Source organism: Terrapene carolina, unplaced genomic scaffold (genome assembly GCF_002925995.2).
Source record: "Terrapene carolina triunguis isolate 2854851 unplaced genomic scaffold, T_m_triunguis-2.0 Scaffold641, whole genome shotgun sequence".
Classification (NCBI taxonomy): Eukaryota; Metazoa; Chordata; order Testudines; family Emydidae; genus Terrapene; species Terrapene triunguis.
Genome location: NW_020664992.1, coordinates 312,631 through 325,175, shown reverse-complemented (window position 1 = coordinate 325,175; position 12,545 = coordinate 312,631). Strand labels below are relative to the sequence as shown.

At 59.9% G+C, this 12,545-nt stretch overlaps 1 protein-coding gene across 1 annotated transcript in view; it reads left to right on the top strand.

Annotated features, from left to right (window-relative positions):
• Positions 1-2,523, top strand: part of RPS26 (ribosomal protein S26) — a 2,752-nt gene extending 229 nt beyond the window's left edge. The window contains exons 2-4 of the mRNA XM_024222127.3: positions 397-574; positions 1,646-1,776; positions 2,427-2,523. Of these exons, the coding sequence (XP_024077895.1) occupies positions 397-574; positions 1,646-1,776; positions 2,427-2,462 (345 nt within the window). The 3' untranslated portion in view covers positions 2,463-2,523. The remainder of the gene's footprint in view (positions 1-396; positions 575-1,645; positions 1,777-2,426) is intronic.
• Positions 2,524-12,545: the final 10,022 nt, after the last annotated feature.

Genomic DNA, 12,545 nt, shown 5'->3' with positions numbered 1-12,545 from the left:
GGGGGAGGGGCGGGGGGGCGCGGGGCGCAGCGAGAGGGGGAGGGGCGGGGGGTCACGGGCCGGGGGGGCGCAGCGAGAGGGGGGAGGGGCGGGGGGGTCACGGGCCGGGGGGGCGCGGGGCGCAGCGAGAGGGGGGAGGGGCGGGGGGTCACGGGGCGGGGGGGTGCGCAGCGAGAGGGGGGGGGACCGCCCAGGGACAGACCCCCCCCCCCCAGAGGGGCGAGTTCCCAGCCCCCCTTGGCTGCAGGGCCCACATCCGCTGGCAGCCCCACAGGCCCCTGGGGCGGGCCCCGGGAGCTGGGGGGGGCACGCTCCGGGGGGGGGAGACTTGTGTGTAGCCCTGGTTCTGCTCCCCCCCCCAGCGCCTCTGACCCAGTTTCTCTCCCCCTCCCCCAGACCAAGAAGAGGCGGAACAACGGGCGCGCCAAGAAGGGCCGCGGGCACGTCCAGCCCATCCGCTGCACCAACTGCGCCCGCTGCGTCCCCAAGGACAAGGCCATCAAGAAGTTCGTCATCCGGAACATCGTGGAGGCCGCCGCGGTCCGGGACATCTCCGAAGCCAGCGTCTTCGATTGTGAGCCCCTGGGGGGGCCGGTGCGGGGCCGGGGGGTGTCGTGGCGCTGGGGAGCGGGGCCAGCCCCAGCTGCAGCCTGTGTTACCAGGGACAGTCCAGGAGTTCGGGCACCAGCTGGAGACCTGGTTCCACTTCCTCAGTTTGCTTCTCTGTACAATGGGGACAGTCGCAGCACCCGCCTCCCAGCGGCGTGAGGGGATAAATACAGTCCAGGGGGTGAGGTCCTCGCACACTGCAGGGGTGGAGGCCAGATGAATACCATAGGGAGTGGATGGAGAAGGGTTGTCCTCTTAACTCAATCCAACATAACATGGCAGTGAAGAGACGCCCGAGCTTGTGTGACGCTGGCGTGTCTCCCGGCCCGGGGCTGAGGCTACGTGCTGAGCTGGCCGCGTACTAGTGGAGCAGTTAAGCGCTCTGCAGATGAATGAGACTCTGCCTCTTGGCGAGGGCCCCAGAGCACTTTATTGCCCGTCTAGCTGGGCAAAGTGGTCTCACCCTCGTTATGCTGGGGAGGAGGCAGAGACAGAGCTGAACTCATTTGCCAAAAGCTGCAAGAAGGTGGGCGGCGAAGGTGGATGTAGAACCCAGGTGTCCTGGCTGCTTGCTCTAACCATTAGGCCCCTCTGTAGCAAAATGGTGCCTGGGGTTTCAGGTGGGGCTTCTGGTCCCCTGACAGGCGCCTGTTGGGGTGGAAGTCCCAGACCAGGAGCCATCGGGAGGTCCAGCATTCCTGCCAAAAAGCAGTTGCAGGGAAGCAGCGGGAATGGGACCGGTTTGTGCTCCAGGGCGCACCTGGGGGGCATGGGATGAGCAGACTGTAGCAGCGTTACCTTGACTAAGGAGCTGAGCCCACCGTCACTGCATGTCCCGTCATGCAGCGCTCCGCGCCGGCAGGGCCTTGCTCTGAGCGTGGCTGCCCTGTGTGTAATCTCTGGCTCCACCGTCGGCTCTGCGGCATCCTAGCTCGCCTGGGGCTGGGGCGACACTAACCGATCCCTCTGTAGCTGGACTGGAACTGGGGAAGCTGCGGCTTCTGGCTGCTGATTTACGCCTCTCCCATCTCCCCAGCGTACGTGCTGCCCAAGCTGTATGTGAAGCTGCATTACTGCGTCAGCTGCGCCATCCACAGCAAGGTGGTGAGGAACCGTTCCCGGGAGGCCCGGAAGGACCGTACCCCTCCGCCCAGGTTCAGGCCCGCGGTACGTATTGTGCACAGATCCCTCCAGCCTGGCAGGCCAAGGGCGGGCACTTCGGAGCTCATTGCATCCCTCTGTTCCTCCCCCAATTCCCATCCCCCTGTGGCTCAGGGACTCCTGCCAACCCCCTGCAAACTCTTCTCTGCCAGAGATGGTGGCGCCTCCCACACCAGAGTCCCCCATTCACCCTCCGTGCCAGTGACTCGGTGTCCACCCCATTGCTCTGCAGGGCAATGATCAGAGCTGCCCGCCGAGGCATCACAGCACAGAGCTAGCAAGCCGTGAGGAGCCGGAATTGACTCGCACCTGAGGCCGGTGACTCTCTGTGGAATAGTCTCTTCAGAGGAGAAGCCCCCTGTGCTTGGGACACTAGTGAACGTGTAGTGAGGGGAGCAGGGACCAAGGGGATTGGCCCATGTGGGTAACGGGGATAGGTCGTTATCACGTGTGACACGTCCTGCATGTCTACCCACTGCTGGGTTCTTCCACCTTCCTCGGGAGCATTTGGCTTTGGCCACCATCAGAGACGGGTGGGGAGGTAGATGGATCTCGGGTCCGCTCCAGTCTGGCGGTTCCTCTTTCCCTGCCTGGAGTCAGAGCACTGAGCCTTCGGCTGAATGTGTCCTAACGTTCTCCTTTCTCTTCCCCTCTAGGGCGCTGCCCCGAGACCTCCCCCCAAGCCCATGTAAGGAGATGGGGCTGGAAATGCGCATCTTGAGACATTGCCTCAATAAATGACTTTACATCTGGTCTGTGGGTGCGAGTCTGTGTGGGGGGAGGGGGGAGACTGCACCGGGTCCTCGCACTCGCTGGGAGCTTGTGGGCGGACAGCGACTGTTACTCTGGAAACAAGCGGGTGAGGATTAGATGCCCTCTGGGGTGGCAGGGCTCCCTCTGCTGACTGTGGGGGGCAGGACTTTGGCTTTATGGACAGATCCCAGCTCACGGGATGGGGCGGGGGGGCTCTCTTGTTTGTCAGCAAAGCATCCCAATAACTGGCTGTGGCCTCCCAAACTGCGCTCAGGGGTCTCTGTGCTGGGGTGATGGCAGGTGTTGACAGGACCCCACAGTGTAAAATGGAACCTTAGGCTGGAGTTTTTTGCATGGAAGGCTGAAGGTCCGTCGGTACCGCCGGGGGTGTGTGTGGATATTTTGGACTGTGGGTGTTACCTGCTGTTGTGGCACAACTTTGGGGGGTGTCAGTGCCGCCAAGAGCTCCATCAAATCCACATCGTCCAAAAATGCAGGACCAGGAGAACACTGAAGCTGAAGATTTGAGTGAAGCCGCCAATCCTGGCCCTTAGCTGCTCGCAGATCCAGTGCAGGGAGCGTCTCACTCCTCCCCGGGCTGTTCATGGGCAGCCAGCAGGGGGTGGGAGAGGCAGTTCCTGCAGCTTGGCAGTGAGCGCTCTGTGCTGGGGGGCTCGCCGGGATCACCCTTTGCTTCTCTGCGGGTGGCTCCATTGTGGGCTTGGCAGGGCCCCGAAGTGGCGCTAGGTTACTGGGTGAGGTTGCACTGGTCGGGTTCAAGTGGCGCAAAGCAGCCCGGGCCAGCCCCTGTTCTGCAATTTTCTGCTCCCCCGGGCGGAAGGCTGAGAGGCGCTCCCTTAACTCTGCCCGACTGGCAGCCGGGTCCCTGGCTGGTGCCCTATTGCTCCTACCTGCCTGGCCTCTCAGCCCTACAAGAGCCAGATCCAGGCTTCAGCCATGGGTGGAGCGTTGGGTGGCTGCAGAACTTGCTGGGATACAGGTAGGACGGGAGCCTATGCACTCCTAGGCTCCAGGTCAGCCTTGTGTTGGGGGCCTCTTTGCACCAGGCCTGGAGGTGAAGATGTTGCTTATGCCCCCTGCTAGCGGGGGGACTTCCCTGGGGCAGGGGGGCCCAGGAAGGAACTGCAGGTTGGGGTGAGAAGATAATGAAGTGAAATCCTAGTGAGCAGTGTCCTTAGCACCAGTCCCAAGAGAGGAATTCCCAGAAATGGCCAGGGGGGGGCACCCCAGGGCAGGAACAGGTGTAGGCTTGGCCCTTCCCGCGGAGGCTGATTACTTTAAGAGCGGGGGTGGGGCTCTGTTTCTGGCCAGTCCATCTCCAAGTGGCTCCGGCCTGGGAAAGGTCCAGGCAAGGAGAGCGACGCTGGAGGCCTGAAAAGGAGGAATAGGAAAAATTTGGGCCTCTTTAGTACAGCCCTATGAGGAACCAGGAACAGAAAACAAGAGCAGAGAAGGGCTGCAAGGGCGCCTTTGTTTACCCTCTCTCGTAACCTGACAACAAAGAGGGACAAAAGCCGACAAATGGTGACTATTTTTAACACGCACTGTGTGATTGGCCTGTGGAACTCTCTGCCACAAGAACTCACCGGCCAAGAGTTCAGTTGGGGCCAAAGACTCTGACAATATGAGACTCTGTGATCACAGAAACAACAAGGAGTCTGGTGGCACCTTAAAGATTAACAGATTTATTTGGGCATAAGCTTTCGTGGGTAAAAACCTCACTTCTTCAGATGCATGAGTTTTTTACCCATGAAAGCTTATGCCCAAATAAATCTGTTAGTCTTTAAGGTGCCACCAGACTCCTTGTTGTTTCTGTGATTACAGTAGGGTAAAAAATAACCTTGTTTGTCTCCCGTGTCCCTAATGTGCTTGGTGACACTGAAGAAGGGCCCTGCCCCCCCCCCCCCCCAGGGGCCCCAGGGGGTGCTCCCAGCCATCCCCCCGGTGTCACAGCTGAGGCATGCTGGTAGCGGGAGGTGGGTTGCCAGAAGAACTCTGCCAGGCTGCTGTGCTGGCTCCATTCCCGCGGGGGCGGGCGGATCAGGGGCCGACGGTTATTGACGATTGCGGTGTGGCGGGTGCCCACCCGGCATGCGTCAGCTCCCCTCCTGCCTCCATCTCTGAGCTCATTTCCTCCCGCTCCCCTCCCTGACTGCGCCCATTGTTCCCCCGCCCACCCCATAACCCGTAGCGTGCCCCCCTGGCCTGCCTGGCACTGCCCAGGCCTGGGAGGTTGTGCTGCTTGCTGCTGTGCCAGTGACCAGGGACTGGTGCGGAGCAGAGCCCAGGGGAGGCATCTGCCAACGGTGAGAACAAAGCGCAGGTGGGAAGCCAGGAGGAGAGGAGACACGGGCAGGGGGAGAGGGGGGCATGGGCTAGCAGCCGGGGTTCTGAGTTCTAATCCTGATGCTGCCCATGGCCCCCCTCGGTGTCTCCCTCCCATGCCAAAGGGGCATACGGTTATTTCCCAGCTTGGGGGTTCATTTCCTCTCTCTGCCATGATGGGGCCAGGCCCTCAGAGGTGTTCAGGGGATTTCGATTCCCTGGAGGAGCTGAGAGAGACAAGGTGGCCAAGGTCCCTTGGTGAGGGGGACAAGCATTGGCACCCAGGGCTTCTCTGGGGGGTGAGCGCCAGCACCTCCCCCAGCCTGTCTCTGCTCTCCTGGGCCTGGCCCGGCTGGGACTGGAGCTCCCACCGCATCCGGGGCCCGCTCGACCCCAGGGTGCCGGGGCCCCAGCCAGAGCTCCGGGGTCTGGTCCAGGGGGCAGACTGACGGGCCCGTGTCTGGGCTGGGGGCATTGCAAGCTCCCTGGGGCAGAGACCCGGCGGCCGGGCAGCGCCTGGCACAGCGGGGACCTGCCCGGGCGCTTGGACTAACAGCGACCAGTGACTGGCCCAGGCCTGGCCTGGGGGCAGAGGGGGGCGCGCAGGGGGGTGGGGCCCCAGGGGCTCAGACCCGCCGCCCCAGCTTTGCCCCAAACCTCAGCTGGGCCGGCTCTGATTGGCTGCCAGCCCCAGCCAATGGGCGGCCGGCGCAGCTACTCCTTGAATGAAGTGTGTTGTGGTTGCGGAGTGACTCCGGGAGCGGCGGGTGGCCGGACCCGGATCAAAGCGGCGGGCGCCACGGGAGCGGGGCAGCCGACGCGGATCCGCCAGCCGGGGGCCCGGCCCGGCCCCAGCGGGGAGCAGGTGGCGGCGGCTCGCAGCCCGGCCCGAGCATGTCCTAGTCCGCCCGGCACGATGCGGAGCCGCCAGCGCCCGGGACCTTTCCTCTGCCTCCTGCTCCTGCTCTGCCGCCCGCAGCTCGCCGCTGCCCAGGCGGGTAAGTAAAGGCACGAGCGGGCCCGATCCGGAGTCTGTCGAGCGCCCAGCAGCGTGTTAACGGGCGGGGGGGGGGGGTGGCACCCTTGGGTGTCACTGGCTCTGCTGGGGGGTTGAGGAGCCTCTGAACCTGCCCCCCCGCTCGGGTTGTTTGCACCGGCTGGGGAGCGCAGGGCGGAGGCAGGTGGCGGGGTGGGGCAGCTCCCCAGCGGGTGTGGACCCGCCTTAGAGGTTCGGGGGGGGGGCTGGAGTTCTCCCCCTTGGTAAACTGAGGTTCCTTCGCTCTCTGTCCTCAAGTGCTTTGCAGAGGTCGGGGTGGAGGCTGCAGCCTAGTGGGTCAGGGAGCCTCCGGCGGGGGGGGACCTGCTGGGCTCCCCCGGGGCTGGTGATCAGCCGGCTCGGGCCCCCCCGGAGTCACTAGCCGCCTTTGCACAGTTCTAGCCAGCGGCGGGTGCAAAATCAGCCTCTGCCCTGGTGAATTTCTTGGGGCTCTGCCCATTGCAGGGTCAGGGCCTGGACTCAAAAGGATTCAGGTGCCTAATGCCCTGGGAGCTAGGTGCGTAAATCACCTGGGCGGGGCAGGTTCAGACTGTCGCCCCCTTCTGCCTGTTTACGGCTTTGGAAGAGAATCATCGGCCTTTGGCCTGGGATGCCGCCACCCTCTGCTGCTCTGGGGTCGCTTGGTAGTTTTGCAATGAATTGATTTGTTTGAACAGTGGCAAGGCAGTGGATGTGTTGGGGCGAACCAAGCCCCCGGTCCAACGGTCGTGTCCACGCGGGCAGGGCCCTGTCTCAGGATCAGGGCCCAGAGGATCCCCCCCACCACTCCCCCCTGGCGACAAAGGCTACAGCGCCCATGGGTTTGACCAGGAGAAAGCAATGAGAAATCGGCCAGGAAAGCGAATGCTGCGGGGTTCCCTGTCTCAAAATGTGGAGTGGGAATGTGCCGGGCGGTGGGAAGGAGATGCCTGAGAACAAGGCCACGCGGAGAGGGCCAAGTGCAGGACTCTGGTATCTTGCTTTACAAGTTCTCGGTCTCTCTGCGGGGCCTCGGCTCCTGAGCACACTTGACTAACAGGCTTTGGCTCGTTCAACGGCCGGCATTTCCTGGAGCCGGGCCAGCCGCTCTGCGCCCTGGGCACCTGTTGTGTTTGTTTGCTGGGTGTGGGGCGGGAAAGTCACCTCACTTTGTCCACTGGGCACTTTCAAACCAGTCCTGGGGCTGGACTAGGTTGAGCCTGGTGAAATCAGGGACAAAACAAACGGAGCTGTGACCATGTCTTGGGCACAGGAAAATGTGGGTTTATTCCCAGCGGTGCAGAAAGCTGCTCGGAGCGCAAGGCCAGAAGGACCCATTCGCGCCGTTCAGCCGCCGAGCTCACAGCGCTTCGCAATCTTTAATGTGCTGAGCCTCATATCAGGTCCCCGTCTTGCCAAAGTCGTGGGTAGCACCGGCCCTGATGCGTCACCCACACACCCCTGTGCTGAACCCAATGACTTTAAGCATTTCTCAACTGTTGTACGCCTCAGCCAGAAAACAGGAGAAACCCTGGGGCCGCCAATGCCTGAAACCCTGCTATGGAGGGGGATTGATTGGGTGGGCAAATCACTCCCCCCAGTCTCTGTGCCTCAGTTTCCCCACACGATGGGGAAGGAGCACCGATTCCTCTCTTGCAGGGCTGATTAGTTTGTGTTTAAGTGGCTCCAGATCCTCAACTGGAGGCACCAGGACAAAATATTTGTAGGATTATTAGAATTGTTCTCATCAGCCCTGCCTACTAATGACCCCCGCGGGGGTGCGGGCTCGGGCTCTGTCCTGGCTGCTTGGAACCAGTTTTGGGGGGAACATTAGCAATGCCTGCAGCTGGTTCCCTGTTTATCAAGGATGGAGGGAAAAGAAGCAGATAACTACGGAAGAGCCCCTGGGCAGGATTCCCTGCCCTGTGCCGTGCAGGAGGAAGTCAGAGAACTCGGTCCAAATGCTCCCTGTGTAAACTCTGCCGGCCTGGTTCTGCTCTCGCCTGGCCCAGAGCGGCTTTCCCGTGCTCCTCTCAGTGTACGTCGGGGTGCCCTGGCCTCGCTCCGCGCCCACAGCAGATTTGCATGCCCAAGGTTGGCTGGATTGTTCTGAACTGAATCACTTCTGCAGAAGCTCCCGTGACCGGTTTTTAGTGCTCGCTGATCACACAGGTCTCGGCGCAATCCAGGGGAGGGGAGTAATGCAAAGCGACCTGAAAACAACAGCGCGCCCAGGGGATGTTATTGCAGGGGCTGGTCCGCTCAGGTGGAGAAAGGGGAGCGTCGCCAGACTGGGGTGGGGGGTGAAAGCAACACTTCACTTCATGATGTAACCCCAGAGAGCTGGCTCGGTGTGGCTGAGTCATCACCCAGCCAAGGTAGTTGCAATCAGGGTTCCTGGTTTCCACTGCCTGCTCTGGGTGGGGCACGGGGCCTAGGACGCCTGGGTTCTACTCCCAGCTCTGGCTCTCGCTGTATGACTTTAGGCAAGTCACTGCCTCTCTCTGCCTCAGTTTACCCCATGCGTAAGCAGGGGCTAGTGCTTCAGAGGAAGGACCTATGAGGCAGTGTTCTCTGGGAGGGGATCTGAGATTGTAATGGGGAACATTGCCCGTGCGAACCATCGGAGGCTGGGACCCAGGAGTCCTGGAGAAACTCTGGAAGATGAGGCGGGATTCTCCTGAGCACTCAGTGACAGAGTCAAGGTTATTCGTGTTTTCTGGATTTGCAGAGACCTTTGCTCTTGTTTTGTAACCGATCTGCTGTAGGTGCATTCCCGGGCGATCCTTCTTAGCTCCTTGGGAAGTCCGGCTTTTCCTGTGCCTTGGTGCGACTCGTGTGTGCGTGTCTGTCACCCCCAAGTGTGAGCACCGCTTGTGAAAAGACGAGTGTGAGAATCCGATTCCTCGGCAGTCGGCTTCCTGGCCCTTGGGCTGGGCTGGTTTGTCATGTCCCTCTAGTCCGGGATCTGATCTCTACTCACTGGGGAGGGGAGGCCGGTCTGCCCTGCGGGGCGGATGGGACTAGATGCTGCAATAGACCTTTTCCATCTCTAACACCGAGCACTCAGCCCTCTTGCGAGGACGTTTTTTCCATTCACAATAACTTCCTCCACGGCCACTGTGCAAGGAAACGAGCCCCAGGCCCTGGCTTTCCCTGCGGTCCCAAGTTCCTCCCTCCGACGCGCCTTCCCCAGCTGCCCCATTCTTGCCAAGATGCTGGATCCTGAGGCCAGGAGGCCAAGAGGCACCAGCTCCTCGTCAGTGTCAGAGGAGAGGGCTGAGTGTGGGGGTGGGGGATGTCCGAGCACAGCTCGGGCACCAAAGCACCTGTGCTCCCAGTCACAGCTGGCTGCTCTAATTTTAGGCCTCTCAGCCTTGACCGTGTCCCTTTAAAAATGCCTTTGGAGCTCGGCTCCGGCCACGTGCTCTCGCAGGCTCTTGCTTTATTTGGGGACCGAGCTGGGAGCTGCCGGAGCAGCGGACGCGGCTGACGTGCGGACGCGCCGTTTCCTAGAGCCACTTCCCATGGGAGCTGCTCCAAGCGCCTCGCGGCTGGAACGTGGCCCAACCGAGCTGGAAACGGAGAGGGAGGATGAGCCATGCTTAAAGCGCCAGGCTGGGACTCTGGAGACTTGGAACGTCAGAACGGCCAGACTGGGTCAGACCAAGGGGCCATCCAGCCCAGTGTCCTGTCTGCCGACAGCGGCCAGTGCCAGGGGCCCCAGAGGGGATGAACAGACCAGAGAATCATCACGTGATCCATCCCCTGTCGCCCATTCCCAGCTTCTGGCAAACAGAGGCCAGGGACCCCATCCCTGCTCATCCTGGCTAATAGCCATTGATGGACCTATCCTCCATGAACTTATCTAGTTCTTTTTTTAACCCTGTTATAGTCTTGGCCTTCACAACATCCTCTGGCGAGGAGTTCCACAGGTTGACTGTGCGTTGTGTGAAGAAGAACTTCCTTCTGTTTGTTTTAAACCTGCCGCCTATTCATTTCATTTGGTGGCCCCTAGTTCTTGTGTTATGAGAAGGAGTAAATAACACTTCCTTATTGACTTTCTCCACACCAGTCATGGTTTTATAACCCTCTATCAGATCCCCACGGAGTCGTCTCTTTTCCAAGCTGAGAAGTCCCAGTCTCATTAATCTCTCCTCATACGGAAGCCGTTCCATACCCCTAATCATTTTTGTTGCCCTTTTCTGAACCTTTTCCAATTCCAATAGATCTGTTTTGAGATGGGGCGACCACATCTGCACGCAGTATTCAAGGTGTGGGCGTCCCATGGATTTATATAGAGGCAGTATGATATTTTCTGTCTTATTATTTATCCCTTTCTTGATGATTCCCAACATTCTGTTCGCTTTTTTGACAGCCGCTGCACATTGAGTGGATGGTTTCAGAGAACTATCCACAACGACTCCAAGGTCTTTCTTGAGTGGTAACAGCTAATTTAGACCCCATCCTTTTATATGTAGCGTTGGGATGATGTTTTCCAACGTGCATTCCTTTGCATTTATCCACATTGAATTTCATCTGCCATTTTGTTGCCCAGTGACCTGGTTCTGAGAGATCCTTTTGTAGCTCTTCGCAGACTGCCTGGGACTTAACTATCTTAAGTAGTTTTGTATCATCTGCAAATTTTGCCACTTCACTGTTTACCCCTTTTTCCAGATGATTTATGAATATGTTGAATAGGACTGGTCCCAGTACATATCCCTGTGGGACACCACTATTTACCTCTCTCCATTCTGAAAACTGGCCATTTATTCCTACCCTTTGTTTCCTATCTTTTAACCAGTTACCAATCCATGACAGGACCTTCCCTCTTATCCCATGACAGCTCACTTTACTTCAGAGCCTTTGGTGAGGGACCCTGTCAAAGGCTTTCTGAAAATCTAAGTACAGTATATCCACTGGATCCCCCTTGTCTACATGCTCGTTGACCCCCTCAGAGAATTCTAGTAGATTGGTGAGGCGTGATTTCCCTTTACAGAAACCATGTTGACTCTTCCCCATTCCCAGCGGGCATGGTCTCCGTGTGGACCCGGGACCCGTCCCTCCTGCTCTCTGCCCAGTGTCTGTCCAGGGCCCAGCACCGTGGGGCCTCTGGGCGCTCTAACTGTCCGGGCGGTGTCTGCACAGTTACAGAGCAGCGGCCCCGGCTGATCGCATGGGGGGTGGATCTGCTGCAGGGCAGGGTCTTTCTCTGTAGCACCGTGAGGTTAAGACTTTTCAGGCTCTGCCATTAACCGTCCCAAGCTGTCGGTCTCCTGGCACCTGGAAAGTTCCCTGGCTTTCCTTATGCCACCTTGAGCTCCTTAGTGGGTCCTTTATGACTCAGCCCCTCCAGTCTCACCTTTCGGCTTAGAGGCAGAGTCCAAAAGCTCTCCTGGAAGGAAGGGAACGCCCAGCTGTTGTTTTGAAGCCCAGCAAAGAAAACAGCAAGACAGGTGCCCAGAGAGGTGACTAATCGCAGGGCAAACACCCTGGGTGCATGTGGGTCTCTTCCCGCAGATCCTCTCCAGGTGGATTTCAAAGGTGGCTAGGACCCAGCCTGGCCCCTTTCTGTAAATATCCCATGAGCACCAGGAAATGATTTCTAATTTATTATGGGTGTTAAGTTAGGGCCTAGGGGATCCAGCTGAGATCAGTGCCCCACCGTGCCGGGCGCTGCCAGACCCACAGTGTGAGATGGTCCCTGCCCCAAGGAGCTTCCAGTCGGCATAGGCAAGGCAGGCAGGAGACAGTTTCACACATAGGGAAACTGAGGCAGGAGAGGGGCGGTGATGAGCCCAGGGACGAAGGAGGCGGGAGGTGGAGTGGGGGCCCCGTTCTGTGGGCCAGGGGCAGAACCCGGGTCAGGTGCCGCAGGGGATTTGTCCAATCAGGATCTCGGCTGTGTTCAGGGTGTCGGGCAGCCGTCTGCCTGCATGGTGGGTGTGGCGGGCTGTGCGGGTGTTCGGGCCCAGCTCCCTCTCTCTCTCTTTCTTGCATGCCTTGATCTGGTTTTCGTTCAGCTTCTGCGGCTCCTGTGTGCGGCTCTGAGCCCAGGCCGGGAGCTCCCCCCCATCCCCTCCCGCCGAGGACCCGGGCTTTATCTGGGGCCAGGACATGGTGTTTTCTCTCTGTAGCTCTTTTGTTCCTGGCTGGTAGCTGCAAGAGTTTTTTCAAAAGCCCCTAATGGGCCGGAGCCTGGGAATGAAAAGCCAGCCCCACGCCCAGGCGGGGTGAGCGGATAAAGGCGCCCCATTGTGTAGCCATGACAGCCGTGGAACTGGAGGGCGCACAGGGTCGGGACCCCCTGCCTGGCTGCCCGGGGCTGTCGGCAACTCAGTCCCCACCCCCTGGGGCAACACAACTGCTGGCTGGGGGACCAGGACTCCTGGGTTCTATTCCTGGCTCTGGGAGGGGAGTGGGATCTAGTGGTTAGAGTTGGGGGGAGGCTGGGAGCCAGGACTCCTGGGTTCTATTTCCACCTCTGCTACTGCCTCTCTGCCAGTCATGTCCCCCCGCTCTGCCTCAGTTTCCCCTCTCAGTGAAAGTCTTTGTTGGCTGCCCCCTCCCTCCCATGGCTTCCTCCTGATTCCCCCCTCCACTCACCAGAGGGGGCTCTGGTGGGGGCAACAGCAGTAGCTGCCTGCCTGGCTGCAGGGCA